Genomic DNA, 19,727 nt, shown 5'->3' with positions numbered 1-19,727 from the left:
GTGTAAGTGTCTCTGTGTGTGTCTGTGTGCGTGGAAGTGTCTGTGTGCGTGTAAGTGTCTCTGTGTGTGTCTGTGTGCGTGTTAGTGTCTCTGTGTGTGTCTGTGTGCGTGTGTAGTGTTGGCCACCCACCCCTTCCTTCGTAAGTGTGCCGTGCCGGCCTTCATAGGTGCTACTCGCAAACACCACTTGCCCCAACAATCTGTTCAGGCAAAACGGGGGATCTTTGTGCTTTGCATATGGGGAGCGGTAGTGCAATGGTTAGCGCGCTGCGCTACGAATCTGGCTCACGGCCAACACCAGCGACGATTATCACGAGTACCTTGTACAGTCTGTAAACATCGCCACTGGGGAGACAAAAGTGGCCAAAGGTGGTGCTGGCCCTCCACACCCTCTTGTGCCGTGCCGGCCTTCATAGGTGCTAATCACTATCAGCACTTGCCCCAACAGTCCGTTAAAGGCGACACGGGGGTTCTTTGTCTTTGTTTGAGTATGTGGCACAGTGGGGAGCACAGGTGATGCATCTGTAAGTCATCTCAGTAAATGAACCCATAACACCTGGGTCTATCCCGTGACCTGCCAGCAAGCGTTCCTCACTTCACGTGGCCTCAAGGTGTATCTAGCCTGGCACAAGCATCGTGGTGACGTCACCACCACTTCGTGGCTAATTACACTGGTCAACAACAAAAAAATTTTTCTGGCCTGGACTTTTGCAGTTGTTTTAGACTAATTTCAGGGTGCTGATTCCAGATCTGATCTCAGATTTGCTCTATCACATCTCATTTTTACGCTATCGGCATACCCCATTTTCATTGATTTTACCCGAAATTAACTCTGTCACTTATGATTGCAAGTTGTTGCGAGTCAGTGACTGCTTTAGTGCTAAAATATGGTGCTGTATTTTTAGGATAGTGTGTTTATAATATCATTTTATGTAGATATCCACATTTATTTAATATTTTTCTTTTGCAGTTTTGATTGAAAATGCAATATTTGATATCTCAAAAACCTGATGTGATAGACAAAAAGTGATGCCAGATTTGGAATCAGCATCCCAAAATTACCTTAAAACCGTTGGAATACCTTATGCCAGAAAAAGTGTGTTGACCAGTGTTATGTAATAGCAGTGTGATAATGTGATGATGGTGATGCGATGATGTGATCGTGGTGAAGATTTGATGATGATGATGATGTGACGATGATGGTGATGATGATGGTGGTGATGATGTTGTTGTTGTTGTGTGCTCAGGGCACCGCCGCCGTCCTTCAGCGCCGCTCTGAGAGGGAGGAGTTCGTGGAAGTCGGGCGCCTGGGTCCCTCCGACTACTTCGGTAAACACACATGTGCACACACACACACGTGCACACACACACGTACACACACACACTCACACACGTGCACACACACACACGTGTACACACGTGCACACACACACACACGTGCACACACACACACATACGTGCACACACACACACACGTGCATACACACACGTGCACACACACACACGTGCACACACACACACGTACACACACATACACGTGCACACACACGTGCACACACACACACACACGTGCACACACACAGTGCACACACACGTGCACACACACACGTGCACACACACACACGTGCACACACACACACACGTACACACACACGTTCCCGCACACACGTGCACACACACACACGTGCACACACAACAACAACCGCCATTCGCCACTAAGTGGCGGTGACGTCACCACGACGCTTGTGCCAGGCCATGTGCACCCTGAGGCCACGTGAAGTGTCGAACGCCCGCTGGCAGGAGGTCACGGGGCAGACCCAGGTGCCACGGGTCGACTGACCGAGATGACCGAGATGACTGAGATGACTGGCTGATGCACCACCTGTGCCCCCTACTGTGCCAACTTGCTGTGCTTTAGCCACCCGGCGCTCCGCTCGTTGTTGTGAGCGTCGCTCCTCCGCCCTCCGTTGTTGTTGGAGGGCGACTGCCTCCAACTGCCCAGTAGCGTCCTTCACGAGCCTCCTCCACTGAGGCCGATCTTGACACCGCTGGTACCAGTCATCGGCAAGTCCACTCAGCTCCACGTCCTCCTGTACCACATCACTCCATCTCTTCTCTAGCCCGTGCCGCGCCCGTTTAGCCCCCTCGATCCGGCCGAACAGAAGCTGTTTAGGCATGCGGTGGCTGGGCATGCGGGCTACATGACCCAGCCAACGCAGCCTTGCCTGCCGGAGGAGCTCACTGATGGGACTTTGCCCAGATCTTTCAAGGACTTGTGAGCTCCTCACACAATCCAGCCAGGTTAAACCCAGGATGGATCGTAGGCAGGCCAGCCTAAATGTTTCCAACCGGCGAAGATGCTCCACTAGGGGGGGTCCACGTTTCGCAAGCGTAGAGAAGGGAGGGAATGACCGTGGCCGAGAAGACCTGAAGCTTCGTGCGGAGCGACAGACCAGGTAGCTTCCACACAGCGTTACGCAACCGATGAAAAGATATTGCCGCTCGACTGATTCGGAGTGAGACCTCTGCTGATAAATTGGAGCCGGTCATGAGCACACTGCCCAGGTATGGGAAACTCTCTACTCTCTCCACAACTGCCCCATCACCGATTGGGAGTTGTGGGGGTGGAGTGCCCGATGGTACAAAATACCCAGGCAGGTGCTTAGTTTTGGTGGGGCTGATGGTAAGGCCCCACCTCTTAGTGGCACACTCCAGTCTCAGCAGCAGCGTCTCCAACTCCTCTTCTGAATGAGCAGCTATTACCAAATCATCGGCATACATAACGTGGTTGACCAATAGGGAGCCATCCCTTGATCGCACCCGGGCGTCGATCAGCCTCCCATTATATCTGTACCAAATGGTAATTCCCCCGGTACAGCTATTGAAGGCTTCACGAACTACGCAGTCGAAATAGATGTTAAATAATGTGGGAGCCAGAGGACATCCCTGTCGCACCCCAAGGTGTACAGGGAAAGGCTCCGACTCCCGGCCACGTAGTTTTACCCGGGCCCGCTCACCATCATGAAGGTCCTTAATGATCGTGAGCAGAGGGTCAGGGACTCCGAAAGCACGAAGAACAACCCAAAGCCCAGTCCTACTGATGGTATCATAGGCCTTGACCAGGTCAATAAAGCAGAGATGTAGGTCTTTTTGGAATTCCCTACACCTCTGCTGTAGCAGACGGACAGAAAATATGGCATCTGTGCAGGACCGCCCTTTCCTGAAACCGCATTGGGGCTCCGCAAGCCTCTCCTCAGCATGCCTAGCAAGGCGATGTTGAATAATCCTTGCCAGGACCTTACCCGGCACACTGAGGAGTGAGATGCCCCTGTAGTTGTTACAGTCGGTACGGTCCCCCTTCTTAAAGAGGGGGACCACCAGGGCATCCTTCCAGTCCTGCGGAACCCGTCCAGTGGTCCAGACTGTTGTTATGATGTCATATAGAGCAGTCTGTGCACAAACGCCACCCTCCCTCAGCATTTCGCCTGGGAGATCATCTCTGCCCGGTGCCTTCCCTGGTCTCAGACTCCGGATCGCCCTCAGTACTTCCTCAACAGCTGGAACCTCAGCCAGCCACTCACAGGGGTGACCTCTTCCAATATTTGAGGCACCGCAGCCTCAGCAGGGTTATCCCCACTTTGTGCCATGATGTTTTCCTGGCTGAGAGATTTTCCCTCCCCCAGGACCTCACAGAAATGCTCAGCAAATCTGCAAACCTGTTCCTGGGGGTCGGAGATTGGATCACCGTTTTTTCCTCTAATGATGGTAATAGGTGTGGCGCTGCAGGTTACTTTTTTGATGGAGTTAAATAGTGATTTGTGATCGCGGGCTACTGAGGCAGACTCCATCTCCTCAGCAACCCGCGACCACCACCCATCCTTGCAGCGCCTCACGGCTCTCCGAACCTCCGAGCGAAGACTGCGGTAAACCTCCTTATTCTCTGACGTGGGACGCTGTAGGCGATGAGAGTGGGCCTGTCGCTTTTTCTCAATTAACCTGAACACCTCCTCCGTCAGCCAGGGTTCCCGGGGAGGTCTGGACCGCGTACCCAAAGCAGCCATTGCAGCTGCATGAGTCACAGTCTTAAACCTCGCCCATTTACCCTCGACATCAGGTGGAGTGGGGGACGATGCCAACCCCAGCTGCAAGCGATGATGAAATTCTCGCTTGCAACTTTCATCAGCTAACTTAGACCAGGCCACTTTTGGTTGGAATGGGATCCTGGGTGTACACCCACCACCGGAGTGGAAGAATGGCAGGCGCATCTTACAGATGACTAGTCGATGGTCAGAGGGCAGATCAGCTCCACGGTAGGTCCTGGTGTCAAGGACATGGGCTCGCATCCGCTGGTCCGTCACTACGTAGTCCAGCAGATGTTCTTGCTTGGACCCGGCATGCATCCATGATGTTGTGTGGATGCGCCGATGCCGGAAGAGCGTGTTGGTAATTACAAGCCCATGGGCTGCACAGAAATCTAGCAGCCTCCTACCGTTATTATTGAGCTGATCTGGCCCATGCCTTCCAATCACTCCAGACCAGGTGCCAGCATCATGACCAACTCGGGCATTGAAGTCACCCAACAAGATGACTCTGTCCCGAGTGGCCACTTTAGCCAGCACCTGTGACAGGAGGTCATAGAAAGCGTCCGACTCATCGGCTTTGCCTGCATCCCTCCATGGATGTTCGTCTTCGGTGGGGGCATAAGTAACCACGACCACCACTCCTCGCCTCTGGTTGATGGGAAGGCGAGCCCAAAGTATCCTGGGGCTTACAGCTTCCCACACCTCACCGCCACGCTCCCACGCCCCCTTCATTCTTTTGTTCAGAAGAAGAGCCACACCCTGTTGTTTGGCAGTCTCCTGCCCCGAGTAGAGGACTGTCCACCCCTCATGGTGGCAGGAGCCAGAACCGGTCCACCGGACCTCCTGAATGCCACAGAGATCCAGGCGGTACCGGTCCAGCTCCCGACAGAGGAGTGGCAGCCTCTCCTCCGCAGTGAGCGTTCGAACATTCCACGTGGCCATCCGCAATGGTTTTTCGTTGTTTCTGGAGGAGCCCCGAGGGTTAAAATTCAATCTCCTGGCTCCGCCAAATGGGGTTTGGCCAGGAGACACACACGTGCACACACACACACGTAGATACGATACACACAAACACACCCACGTACACACACACACGTACACACACACACGTGTACACACACACGTGCACACACACGTGCACACACACGTGCACACACACAAACACACGTGCACACACACACACGTGCACACACACACACGTAGATACGATACACACAAACACACACCCACGTGCACACACACACACACGTGCACACACACACACGTACACACACACACGTACCCACACATGTACGCACGCACACATGTACGCACACACACACACGTAGGCACACGTAGACACATGTACACACACACACACACGTAAACACACGTGCACACACACGTACACACACGTACACACACACACGTACACACACGTAGACACACGTGCACACACATAGACACACACACGTACACACACGCACATGTACGCACACTCACACGTACACACACTCACATGTATACACACTCGGACTCTTCACTCACACATGTATACAACATACACACGTATGCACATTCACGTGTACACACACTCGCACACCTACACACACACATACACACGCATGAATACACACGTGTATGCACACACGTGTCCGCACACACAAGTGTATGTACACACACACACACGTACACGCACCCACACACATGCACGCGCTCACACGTACGGGCACACAGGCGCACACATCCACCTACACACACTCACAAGCTCTCCCCTCACTCTCCCCCTCACCGGCCCCCTCACTCTCCCTCTCACCTGTCCCCTCCCACTCACCTGCCCCCTCCCACTCACCTGCTCCCCCCCTCCCTCTCACCTGCCCCCTCCATCTCCCTCTCACCTGCTCCCTCCCCTGCCCACTCACCTGCTCCCCCCCCCTCCCTCTCACCTGCCCCCTCCCTCTCACATGCTCCCCCCCCTCCCCCTCCCTCTCACCTGCCCCCTCCCTCTCACCTGCCCCCCCCTCCCTCTCACCTGCCCCCCCCTCCCTCTCACCTGCCCCCTCCATCTCCCTCTCACCTGCTCCCTCCCCCGCCCACTCACCTGCTCCCCCCCTCCCTCTCACCTGCCCCCTCCATCTACCTCTCACCTGCCCTCTTCCCCTCCCTCTCACCTGCCCCCTCCATCTCCCTCTCACCTGCTCTCCCCCCTCCCTCTCCCACTCACCTGCCCCCTCCCCCTCCCTCTAACCTGCCCCCTCCATCTCCCTCTCACCTGCTCCCCCCCCCCCTCCCTCTCACCTGCCCCCTCCCCCTCCCTCTAACCTGCCCCCTCCATCTCCCTCTCACCTGCTCCTCCCCCTCCCTCTCACCTGCCCCCTCCTTCTCCCTCTCACCTGCCCCCTTCCCCTCCCTCTCACCTGCCCCCTCCCCCTCCCTCTCACCTGCCCCCTCCCTCCCCCCCTCACCTGCCCCCTCCCTCTCACCTGCCCCCTCCTCCTCCCTCTCACCTGCCCCCTCCCCCTCCCTCTCACCTGCCCCCTCCCCCTCACCTGCCCCCTCCCTCTCACCTGCCCCCTCACTCTCCCTCTCACCTGCCCCCTCCCCCTCACCTGCCCCCTCCCCCTCCCTCTCCCTCTCACCTGCCCCCTCACTCTCACCTACCCCTCCCTCTCCCTCTCACCTGCCCCCTCCCCCTCCCTCTCACCTGCCCCCTCCCTCCCCCTCTCACCTGCCCCCTCCCTCTCCCTCTCACCTGCCCCCTCACTCTCCCTCTCACCCGTCCCCTTACCTACAACTTTGTTGTTTCTTCTACAATTTTATATTTCCGTCTTTTTCTGTGCTCTCTTCCTCTATCACTCTCTCTCTCTCCCTTTCCCTCTCTCCCCCTCCCTCTCAAACGAACTCGCGCGCTGACTGTGCCCGTGTACCCCCCCCGCCCCACCCCCCCAGGGGAGATTGCGCTCATGTTGGACCGCCCGCGCGCCGCCACCGTGGTGGCCCGCGGGCCGCTCAAGTGCGTCAAGCTGGACCGGCCGCGGTTCGAGCGCGTCCTCGGGCCCTGCTCCGACATCCTCAAGCGCAACATCCAGCGATACAACAGCTTCGTGTCCATCTCCGTCTGACGCTCGCCCGCGGATATACGCCCACAGGTAGGCCACGCGGTGGGGATGGCGGAGGCGGTGGTGGTGATGGTGGTGATGACGGTGGTGGTGGTGGTGGTGATGGTGATGGTGGCGTTGGTTGAGGTGGTGGTGATAGTGGTGATAGCGGTGGTGGTGATGGTCATGTTTGCTTGAGGTGGTGGGTGATGGTTGTGATTGTGATAGTGGTGGTGATGATGGTGGTGATGGTGATGGTGGCGTTGGTTGAGGTGGCGGTGATAGTGGTGATAGCGGTGCTGGTGATGGTCATGTTTGCTTGAAGTGGTGGGTGGTGGTTGTGATTGTGATAGCGGTGGTGGTGATGGTGGCATTGATTGAGGTGGTGGCTATGGTGATGGTGGCGTTGGCTGAAAGTGGTGGTTATGGTGATAGTAACAATGGCAGCCTCTGTGGTTGAAGTGGAATGGTAGTTCTTTCATGGTGCTCGCTAACATCCCCATCCTACCAGGCAAAGCCCAGTGAGGTTCTAACTTATTTTTCAAAAGCAACCTGGCCACAAATGATTGTTCTAACAAATTGGCCTATCATTGGGACATTTATAGTCGCAAAATAATCAAAATAATCTCAATGCATGTTTCTAAATGTGAATCTCAACGGACTCGCAGCTCTGCCGTCACCGCGGGTGGCAATGCATCTCAATGGGGGTCGTGCTGAGGTCACGTGGTGGGGGGCGGTGGGTGTGGTCACGGAACTCACTGGAACTCACATCCAGGTCAGTCCCAGTGGCGGTGAATTTCAGCGCGCCCACAAGCTGGCGAGTCACTGCAGTGACGGACATAATGGAAATCTTTCTTTCTTGAGCGAGCTCGGTGGAGCTGCCTGGCCATCTTCTTGGTGTCATATCTCCAGGACGTGAAGCCCATCGAGCCAAGAGGCTCGTTTTCGAGGGTGACTCGGACGGCGGGCAACATTCTTTGCAACAAATTCTCGTTTGGAACTCCCCTTCCCATCAGAGCCTCGCCCACCACCCATCAGGCGGGCAGTGGGGGGGGGGGGAATGTCCGTGCCTCTCGCAGTGGGGTTCACAATGGTCAACATGGGATAATAATAATAATAGTTGTTAAGAGTATTTGGCTGCTATAAATGTCCACGTGTGATAAGCCACTTCGTTGAGCTATCGTTTGTGGCCAGGTTCCTTCTGAAAAAGAGCTCCATAGCTCGGTGGGCCTTAGCTGGTAAAATTGTAAATAGTTTAGTTTTAGTTTATCATTGATGTTGCCGTACAAGCAGAGAAACAGGAATCAGGATGAAGGTGGAGATCTTCTTGGTTCTTTCGGTAAAGTCACGTAGAAGGGAAATAATAAAATAATAAAAATAAAAACATAATAAAATAATTCTCACGACGTTTCGGCCACAACGCAAGCAGCCGTCCTGACTTTACCGAAAGAACCAAGAAGATGAATCCCTGCAGTCACGAAAGCTTTGAATCGAAAATTGAAGGTGGAGATGTTATAGTGGGCAAAACCACCACCACAACCACCATGACAACCACCACCACAACCACCGCCACCACCACCACAACCACCACCGCAATGCCCCGACAGTTCTCCCACCATCTGTCTGGACTCACATCTTCCCCCCTTGTGCCGCCGGTCTTCTGGGGAGATGGATTACCAAAGGCGCAGAGGGCACCACAATGTGGGGATGGAGCTGCGGAATCGGAAAGTGTTCAGAAGGCATCGGCTGGAAACATCAGGCTGATGTTTCAGGCAATGGCTCTTCTGCAGAGCAGAGAGAGGGAGAGGGCAGAGAGGTTGGCCGACTTCTTGGTAACGATGACGTTGTCCACTGTGGGGCCTTGAAAGGTTTGAAATTTGACGCGAGAAGAGGTGCGAAATGAGGCACGAGCAGTCGTTGCTTTACCCCTTGACAGACCCTGAGCAGCCAACGACATCTCAACAGACGGGGATTTTAGAACCCACGTGACTAAAATAAATAAATAAGTCGAAATATAAAACGCCTGCCACCCTGAGGCCATAGAACTGTGGTCGTGGAAGGAAGTTGGCTGATGCATTATGGGAGAGGAAACAGTGTTTTTGGGAAGTGTAGTCAGAGTGGAGTCGTCAACCGGCCGGGTGGTTCAGCGGCAGAGCGAGCGGCCCGCAAATCATGAAGTTCGCGAGTTCAACTCCCGGTTTGTGGGGGACGGGGGGAGTTGACTCAACCCATCATCCATCTGGGGGGGGGGTCGATACAACCAGTACCAGTTTGTGAGGAAGTCAACAGTGGTCTTTTTACAGAGTGACTCACTGCTGCCATAGGAAATTTGGAATGTCCACCACTGGCTCTCAGAGGCTGTGGTAAGCGGGAGACGGGCAGGGCTGTCAGTGCAAGCAAATTGCGCGGGAGATGACTTTGTGACTTTGAAGGAGTGGGATGCCACCGTTACGTGAAGCCCCATTGTTGTGCGGAGCAGCCCACCTCGGCTCAGGTGAGACGACTATTCCCGCTCAATGTAATCACTGCTTCCCCATTTCCTCCTTCCTTCCTCCATCATTGCTACCTTGCCCATCCCACCCCCTCCACGGCTGGATGGGGCCGCGGTGGGGGGTGGGGGGTTAACAACTCGGAAGCTGAGAATGTTTAACACGTAGGCTTTCGCGGGCAATATCATCCATAATAGAGTTTTTTTTTTGATTAGATCGCGTAAATATCGAAATGTGTCGTTAAAACGTGACAACCCTTACTAGTTGGCTGTGTTGGGTGGTGGCGGGTTTTAACGACACACTTATATATTTACGCGATCTAACCCAAAAAAAACCCCCTCTATTTTGTAATCTGAGAATTGTGTGCGGCAGGAGAGCGTTTTATTTTAGACGCGGGCGGCTACTTCGAGGTCGAGAGACCGGGGTAGAATATTATTGGAACCAGTAACCTGGGGCCATGAGTCAGCCTGTAGGGGTGGGGTGGGGGGGGGGCGATGATTGCCGTGCGTCTGCCCAGTTGGGCAACCCGCGGGCGTCATTTTGGAACGCGGCGAAAGATTTTGGACCCCGCCACCAACGGGCCTGGCATGCGCGGTGGGCTACCCTCTCGCGGATGACGTCACGGGCACCCGCAACGTCCACCCTGAAGCGGCAGGCAGTGTGCCGCCGAGCGATCGTTGCCGGCCGGTGAGGGACAGGGAGGCGAGAGCGGCTACGGCCGTCGTCAGGCCACCGGAGGTCCAATGGGTGGAGGAGGGAAGGTCGTCAGGGGTTGGAAATGGAAGCGGTCAGGGGATTGGGAGGAAGGCGTCCGTCCAGTGTGTGTGAGGATGCGATGAGGACCACCGTCCTTGTGCGGAGTCTGCAACCTGGGGGGGGGGGGGGGGGAGGTGGGGTGGAAGCCCCGGGAGGTGTAGTGACGGTGGCCGATGGACACGTACGGGCGGCCACTCGAAGGTCACGTGGTCAACTAACAACTAATTCTGCCAGAGCTGTGGCCATCTGGCAGGAGGAAGGGAGCGACGGCGACGCCGCGTGGTGCCGTTACTGCGCGGTGTGGTCAGTCGCCCGTCCTGGGTCCAAGGCCCCCCCCCCCCACCCCCTCCCCCCCCCCGGGCTCAGTGACCACAAAAGAAGTGGCGAGATAATGAATCTCAATAAAGTCGCATCCTTGCCACCCCCATGGCCGTGAATCTCTATGGGCTCCACACCCACGGCGGGGGCCTGTGAAGGAGGCAGTGAATCTGTGTGGGCTCTGCTCGCGCCAAAGTGAGGCTCGTGAAAGAGGTCACGAATCTCAATGGGATCGCACCTGGGGGAATAAAAGCCATTCAGGCATTGTTCCTCCTTGCTGCTTAGTGGTGGTGGTTGTGGTGGTGTTGGCGATAATGATTGGAATGGCACTGATGAAGATGTTGGTGGTGGTGGTGGTGCTGATGGTGTTAATGATGATGATGGTGGCGGTGTTGATGACCTGAATGATGATGACGATGATGCTCATCATGGCGATCGTGGTGGTGATGGTAGTGATGGTATTGATGATGATTTTAATGGGAGTGATTGTGATAGTAACTGCAATGATTGTGATAATGACGGTCGTGATGATGATGATGATGATATTGGTATTGCTGATTACTGCAATATTTGTTGCGGTTAGTGCACTGCGCTAACCGGTACACTACCGCTCACTACCCACAATACATCAATACAAAGACAAAAATCCCCAATATAGCCTTGTTGGACTGTTTGGGCAAGTGCTGTTAGCGAGCACCTATGAAAGCCGGCACGACACAAGAGGGGGTGGGTGGCCAACACTGTAGTGGCGATGTTTACACAGCACACGAGGTATTCATTTGAGGCTGAGCCGACCTAGGAAGGCCCAGGACCAATTTAGATAATCGTGACTGGTGTTGGTCGTAAGTGGGAATCGAACTCAGGGCGCCGGATTCGTAGCACAGCGCACTAACTGCTAAAAACATCAATACACACACATACACACCAACACAAACATAAATGCAGAACACAAATAAAGACATCAGTACACACACATACACACCAACAACACACACAAAGACATCAACACACACATACCCATCCACACACTTGCTCACACACCAACACAAATTCCTTCCTCCCCCCCGCCTCCCACCGTTTCACCCTCGGAGAAGACCGCTGGGGCAAATTCCATTGGTGAGCACCTATTAAGGCCTGCACGACGCACACACTCCCGCACGCACGCAAGGGGGAACAAACAAACGCACAGATGGACGCACGCTCCCCAGACCAATCAATCCATCAGTGTGGACCTATGTTTAGACGCGCGTTAGGGTCCTCCGAGAACCGGGCGGTCTTCGCCGCGAGACGGAGCGAGAGCCGGGAGACTCACCCTCTGCCACGCGCCAACAAAATTAGGATCTGCTCATCAATCAGATCCATCAACAGGCGGTGGCCTCCGCTAACGAGAATAGGGATCTCTGACAGCAGCAGCAGAGGCCCAAGCCGTTTGGGAGAGGATTATTATGTTTGTCCAAACTTCCAAAGCGCGCGGCGCACGCACGCGCAAGTACGTGTGCGCACACACGCGCACCGTACGTACGTGTGCACACGCACGCACGCGCACAAGCACGTACGTGTGCGCACGCACGCGCACCGTACGTCCCACGTGTGTGTGCGGCGTCCCTGGGAGTTCGTGTGGGTGCGGATTATCTGAACCGGTTCTGGGCCTCCCCTAGATCGACTCGGCCTCAAATGCGTAGCCGGTGCGATGTGTAAACCTCGCCGCTTGGGGAAACAAAGGCGGCCGGGCGTGGTGCTGGTCACCCACCCACACACCGCCTTGTGTGCCCTACTGCTAGCGAGCAACACTTGGGGTTAGTACAAAGATGTAATATTAATTGATTGATTTACAAACCGTAATGCTTCACCACAGTGTGTGATGGATTGTGGTCACGGTTTAATTGACGCTTTTCCAGGTCACCGAGAGTCTCGAGTAGGTGGCACGTGAGTCGTAGGCGCAGCCACAGTGAGAGATACTCTGGATGTCGTGTGTCGGGGGCAGACATGTGTATGTTTTTATTTTGCCAGGTAAGGCCCCACTGAGCTATGTAGCTCTTTGTCAAAAGTGACCTGGCGATCACAAAGGATATTTTCGATTTAAAGCTTTCGTGACTGCAGGGACTCATCTTCTTGGTTATTTCGGTAAAGTCACGTTGAAGGGAAATAATAAAAGAAAAAAAATTATGATTATTATTTTATGATGGTTTTATTATTATTATTTTATTATTTCCCTTCTACGTGACTTGACCGAAAGAACCAAGAACACAAAGGATATCTCAATTAGGTGGATTTTAACGCGGACATTTATAGCAGCCATATACTCGAAACGCGTGATGTTGATTCTCTTCGTGGGAAAGGAAACACCGGAGGACTCGGAGAAAAAAATCCACGCGACCACGGGGAGAGGGAACACGTAAACTCCAAAAATGAAACCGTCGGGTTGATGATTGAACCCACGCCCTCCTGTATACCAAGCGAGGTAGTTAACATCTGGCCATCGTGGTATCTCATGGGTTGGCAAGCAGGTCAGACCCGGCTGAATTGAGCGTTGGTCAGTTTAAGGTGTAGTAGGCTTTTACGACCAATATTATATGTAAAGTTTTGTTGTTGTCTTAGGTCACGTAACTGTAAATGTGTCGTAAACCCACCTCCAACCGACAGGGCCAATTAGGTTTGTGACGTGGAACAAAACGTGGCAATTAGTTACTACTTCCGCACCACCGGTTGTGTGTTGGAGAGCAAACTCACATTGTCGTGACAAACCTTACTCATTGGCTGTGTCGGGTGGAGGTGGGTTTATCCCAAAGAAAAAACTTTCTTATGAGCTTCGGGTCGTTGCCCAGAACAGTGCTGGTGATGATGGTCTGCTCTCGCCCGTAACATCTATCGGTATTTGTTTAACAGCACCTGACTCTGCTGACGGGATGTTGACTACCTCGCCTGGTACACAGGAGGTCATGGTTTTGATGCCGACCCTGTGACGCCAGTTGTATATTTGTAGTTTGCGATGTATCTTTCCCTGTGGTCCGGTGGATTATTCTCCGGGTCCTCCCACAAATTAGAATCAACAATATGTGTTCAGAGTATTTGGCTGCTATAAATGTCCACATGCTAAGCCACTTCATTGAGATATCATTTGTGGCCAGGTCGTTTGTGAAAATAACTAAATAGCTCAGAACTAGACCTGGTACAAATTGTGCTTGAACAATTTAATCATGTTTTACGGCGCCTTTGCCAGATGAAGACCTTTTCGTGCCGCTATCATCGTCATGGGTTGTTTGACCATACTTCACCACACTGGTCAGTGCGTATTGGTGGAGGCGGTACTAGACATCAGTCGCCGCTGATGAAGGCCGTGGGCGGGAATCGAACTCGGGTCGGCGAGTTCACGGCGCAGTGCCCTAACCGCTCCGCCGCAGTGTTCTATAATCGGTACGTTTTACACTGATTGGCACGTGTACCCGGCTGGGTGATGCAGTGGTGATAGCGCGCGACTCGCACACTCAGAAGGGTTGCGGGTTCTAATCCTGGTCTGAGGTTGACTAAATCCCTTAATCGTCGTCGCCGTCGTCGTCCTCATCGAATCCTGGGTCCACACGGTGTGGCAAGTCACCAGGGGGTTCTAAATATCAAGAAGAGCCGTTTGTTATTTTTTTCTTCTTCAAATTCGGTCAAAAAAGAAAACCACTCGATATTTCAAGAGCCGCCAAATGCACACGGTGGCGACGAGAACGCGGGTTCTTATTCAATGACCTCACGAAGCAGCGGCCCTTTAAAAGAGCCCCGCAGGTTGACGACCCCCCCCCCCCCTGTGTTGTGAGCAGAGACTGGTACCATAGCAATGTGGAATTGCCACCACTGGGCCCAAGGCCCTTGGCGAAGACGCGGGGTATAAGACGGGCAGGCAACGTCGGTGCTATCTGGTAGCGGCGCACCTGCCTCACTAAGGACCTGGCGCGCACACCGGTTGGATTCCTGGTCGCGATGCCGCCCCCCACCCCCCCCGCCGTCCCCCGCCCCCCCGCCGCAGCAGTCTGAACGCATCCCCAGGGGCACTCCCTAGGTGGACTCGGCCGAAAATAAACAGCGCCTGTTGCATCTGTGGTCAGCGCCGTCACGCAGCAGACAGGCAGACAGACAGGCAGACAGACAAGCAGGCAGGCAGGCAGACAGACAGGCAGGCAAGCAGACAGACAGGCAGGCAGGCAAGCAGGCAGACAGACAGGCAGGTAGGGAGACAGGCAAGCAGGTAGACAGGCAGACAGACAAGCAAGCAGGCAGGCAGACAGACAGACAGACGGAGCCTTTATTGAAGCCAGGTGAGGACCCGCTCAGACCCAAACGTTCTGCTCTCCGCAGCGAGGGGCCGCTTTGACACGAGCCGACGACGACGACGCTGCAGAGCAGCTGCGGCGCGCGCCGGGGCGGCGCTTGCGAAACACCGCGCGACAGATCCGTCCGCACCAAGTCATCGACGTTGGATGCGGGGATACGGCAACGGATGAAACGTTTACAGAGGGGGGTGAATGTTTACGCCGAATCGAGGGGTTGTACCAGATGGATGGCAGTGATCCGAAGATTATCCGGGCACTGGGTTGCGTTTATTTTTAGAATTCGTAGAAAACCGATTGTAGAAAACGAACATTGGCTGAAACGTCGCAGCGTTATAGACTTGTGTGCGTTTTTTTAAGGCAGTGTTATTGATGATTGTGTTGAGGTTTTTGCCGCTTTGTGCTTGTGCACCACGACGTCGTTTGTTTAGTATTAAGCGTCGATCTGTCCGGCGATTGGTCGTCACAGGACGCGGTGTCATTTCCTCGTTGCGCGACTGATCCAATGGAGAAGGCCCCAGGACCGGTTCACATAATCGTCACTGGTGTTAGTGGCCGTGAGCGGCAATTGAACTCAGGTCACCGGATTCGGAGTGCAGCGCGCTAACCGCTGCGCCACCGCTCCCCACACCACCCCCACCTGCCTCCCCCACACCGCTCACTCGTGTGTCGTGCTGACCCTACTAGGCACTCGCTAAGAGCACGCGCCTCGAGGCGTCTGTCCGCGCTGAGCGAGGGGAATTCGCGGTGGAACGCACAATGGAGAGGCGGCGGGGGAGACGTCCTCACCAGGAGATGCAGCGACCGCCGAGATCAGATCCCCCGGTGCAAGAGTCGCCGGGTGGATTGTGGCTTAGCAGGACTTTTGATAGATGAGGGGGCAGGGGGAGGGCGGGTGGTGGGCATTCATCTAGCAGTTGATAGGTCATGGCAAATTTGTGAAACTGCACTGACTCTGAAACCCTCCAACCAACGCCGTAGCCAAGCCAGTCCACCTCCGCTGGGCAGCGTTGGCTACGTACGGCGCGAAAGAAGTTCAGCATGCGTACAAAAGCTGAAGGCGCAGCCCCTGCAATCGCTGGGGCTCGCATCACTGCCGGGGCTGAAAGGGTGAGGGGGAAGGGGAGGTCCCCCTCCGCTAGAGGAGAGAGCTCCCGAGGAGCCTCTTCTCGGAGGCAATTTCACGCCTCTGAATCTCCTTCCACGCTGGTCAAGCACAGACGTCTTGGAAGAGGTGGCAGTACTCCACCCCATGCGACCTGCCAGTGGACACAGCGGGGTGGACAGAGGCATTCGTGGAGGGGAGGGGGTGGAACTTCGCCCCCCCCTCCCCATCCTTTCAATTTTTTTTCTTCCAATATTAGGAAGCCAACGGAGCGTTCAAACTTAAAAATTATCTCGATTGAAAACTCATTTCTTTAGGACTGCTTTTTTGCGTTTCGTTTGTTGCCCTTTACCCGCACCTCCGATTATCACGGCTGGCTACGTACGGTGCGGAAGAAGTTCAACATAGAATTGCGCAATTGCCGCTGTGCCAGGAGACGCAATCGAACCCCTGCAACCCTCTGGATCGCAAACCACCGGCGTGGTGCTGGCCACTAACCCCACCACCACGGAAGCGTCCCCCCACACAGACAGTAGCAGCACTGGAGTCAGTCGTGACACGGTGACGAGATGTGAACTCCATCGGCTGGTCTACAGGAGGCCGTGGGTTTGATCCCGACCCTTGACGCCTGCTGTGCATTTGGGGTCTGGGGTGTCTCTCTCCCCGTGGTCGTGTGGATTTTTCTGCAGGTCCTCCGTGTTTTTTCCCCATCCACGTTTAGAATCGGCGTCGCGTTTAGAGTATTTGATTGACGCAAATTTCCACACGGCCATGATAAGCTTCTTCGTTGAACTATCATTCGTGAATAGCCAAGTCGCTCCTGAAAGAAATAGCTACATATAGCACATTGGGCCTTACCTGCTAAAATCAAAATAGTAACACGAACAAAAATAATAATTTGCCATCGCGATACCTTTACTCTTTCTGCTTATATGACACTAGCTTTACTACCCGACTTCGCCCGAGACTTGGATTCTTCTTGGATTAACACACGCCCTACGCGGAGGGTTGGGGGGGGGGATGCGTGACGTCAGCAGGCACACTGCGTGACGCTGCCGCATGCGGGTGACATCACAGATGTGACGTCACCGCTCACTTGCCGTGCGAAAGATATCCACTTCTTGGTTCTTTCGGTAAAGTCACGTAGAAGGGAAATAATAAAATAATTAAAATAAAATATAATAAAGTAAAAAATACAATTATTTTTTTGTTTGTAATTTTATTTTTTATTTGTATTTGTATTATTTTATTATTTCCCTTCTACGTGACTTTACCGAAAGAACCAAGAAGATGAATCCCTGCAGTCACGAAAGCTTTAAATCGAAATGTAATATATTCACTATTGCGCCCCCCCCCCCCCAAATACTAAAGTCTATTTTATACGTTTTGCATTGTGTACAGTCTGGAAACTACCCACATGCCAAATTAAAAGTTTGTTGCATGTTGGGAAGTTTGCTAAACAGTTCGAACAGACACACATTTTCACAAAATAGATCGAGCGTGAATCCAGCGACGGCTCTTTGAGGCTGGCGCGTGGCCTCGCGTGGCCACGTGCCCCGGCGCCACGGATGCACGGAGCTGCATCTTTGTCGCATTAACCGCCGAGTGATCGCGCATTCCACCGTGGCTTACGGGCCCCGGACAACCACCCCACCACCACTCCCCCCCCCACCCTCTCTCTCACTTTGCTTCACTCAGGTGCAGCTCCTTTCATTTCGAAATCCAAAATGAGAAGAAGATGTGGCTCGCAACCTCGCCCGCTCGCTCGCTCGCTCGCCCCACCACCCCACCACCACTGCCAAGCACCACCAGCCAACAACAATCAAAAACCACCATCAACAGCCAACAACAACCACCACCAATCAAAAACCCCTGCAACAACGACCACCACCAACCAAAAATCACCAACCACCACGAACCAACAACAACAATCACTACCAACCACCACCACCAACTACCAACCACCACCAACAACTACCACCACCAACTACCACCACCAACCATCACCAACAACTACAACCACCACCAACCACCACCAATCAACAACAACCACCACTGCCGCTGCTGCTGGTCTTACCCAGCCCTAGCAGTCAAAAGGAGGCAGCTGCGGCAGGTGGCACCATCTGGATGATAATGATGGTGATGATGGTGATGATGATTGATGGTGATGATGATGGTGGTGATGATGTTGGTGATGATGATGGTGATGATGATGGTGATGATGGTGATGATGATGATGGTGATGATAGGGAGGATGATGGTGATTGTGGTCACCATAATAACTACAATGATCATTGCGATCATGGTGCTTATGATCATGATGGTTATGGTGATATTGTGGTGATGATGATGTGGTTTATTGTGATTGTAATGATGATTGCATTTATTGTGGTTGTGACGATGATGGTGATGGTGTGTTTGGTTGTGGTAAGAACACCTGGGTCTTCACATGGCCTCAGTGTGCACCTAGCCGGCATAAGCGCTGCTGTGATGTTCACCGTTACTCAGTGGTGAACGGAGGCTGTGTTTGTGTTAACGCGTGCGTTGATGCGTACCTGGGCGACCTGAGTTCGATTCCCGCTCACGACAAATAACAGTGGTGAATATTTTAACCGGCCCGGGGCCTCCTCTAGGTCGCCTCAGCCTCAAGAGAGTACCTGGCGCGGTGTGTAACACACTAGCACTGGAGAGACAAAGGCGCCCGGGCGTGGTGCTGGCCACCCACCCCCTCGTGTCCCGTGCCGGGCTTCATAGGTGCTACTCGCCAACAGCACTTGCCCCTGCAGTCTGTTAAGGCTACACGGTGGACCTTTGTCTGTGTCTGTGTGTGTGTCGCAGGGCGGTGTCAGTGGAGCGGCGGAGTCGCGGATCTTGAGTTTCGTGTCCTGGCGCTCGCTCAGACAGCACCCGTGGTGTCCAAGTCACCATCACCCAGCCCCATCACCCAGCCCCATCACCCAGCCCCATCACCCAGCCCCATCACCCAGCACCATCGCCCAGCCCCATCACCCAGCACCATCACCCAGCACCATCACCCAGCCCCATCACCATCACCCAGCCCCATCACCCAGCCCCATCACCCAGCCCCATCACCCAGCACCATCACCCAGCCCCATCACCCAGCCCCATCACCATCACCCAGCCCCATCACCCAGCCCCATCACCCAGCCCCATCACCCAGCCCCATCACCCAGCCCCATCACCCAACACCATCACCCAGCCCCATCACCCAGCCCCATCACCCAGCCCCATCACCCAGCCCCATCACCATCACCCAGCCCCATCATCATCACCCAGCCCCATCACCCAGCCCCATCACCATCACCATCACCCAGCCCCATCACCCAGCACCATCACCCAGCCCCATCACCCAGCCCCATCACCCAGCCCCATCACCCAGCCCCATCACCCAGCCCCATCACCCAGCCCCATCACCCAGCACCATCACCCAGCCCCATCACCCAGCCCCATCACCCAGCACCATCACCCAGCCCCATCACCCAACACTATCTCCCAGCACCATCACCCAGCCCCATCACCCAGCACCATCACCCAGCCCCATCACCCAGCCCCATCACCCAGCCCCA

General features: G+C 54.4%; 1 protein-coding gene across 1 annotated transcript in view; it reads left to right on the top strand.

Moving 5' to 3' along the window:
* Positions 1-19,115, top strand: part of LOC144932731 (cAMP-dependent protein kinase type I-beta regulatory subunit-like) — a 94,684-nt gene extending 75,569 nt beyond the window's left edge. Inside the window, exons 9-11 of the mRNA XM_078857119.1 lie at positions 1,248-1,329; positions 7,011-7,210; positions 18,979-19,115. Of these exons, the coding sequence (XP_078713245.1) occupies positions 1,248-1,329; positions 7,011-7,183 (255 nt within the window). The 3' untranslated portion in view covers positions 7,184-7,210; positions 18,979-19,115. The remainder of the gene's footprint in view (positions 1-1,247; positions 1,330-7,010; positions 7,211-18,978) is intronic.
* Positions 19,116-19,727: the final 612 nt, after the last annotated feature.

This window comes from Lampetra fluviatilis, chromosome 5 (assembly GCF_964198595.1).
Source record: "Lampetra fluviatilis chromosome 5, kcLamFluv1.1, whole genome shotgun sequence".
Taxonomy (NCBI): Eukaryota; Metazoa; Chordata; class Hyperoartia; order Petromyzontiformes; family Petromyzontidae; genus Lampetra; species Lampetra fluviatilis.
This window is presented reverse-complemented; position numbering and strand designations above follow the sequence as displayed.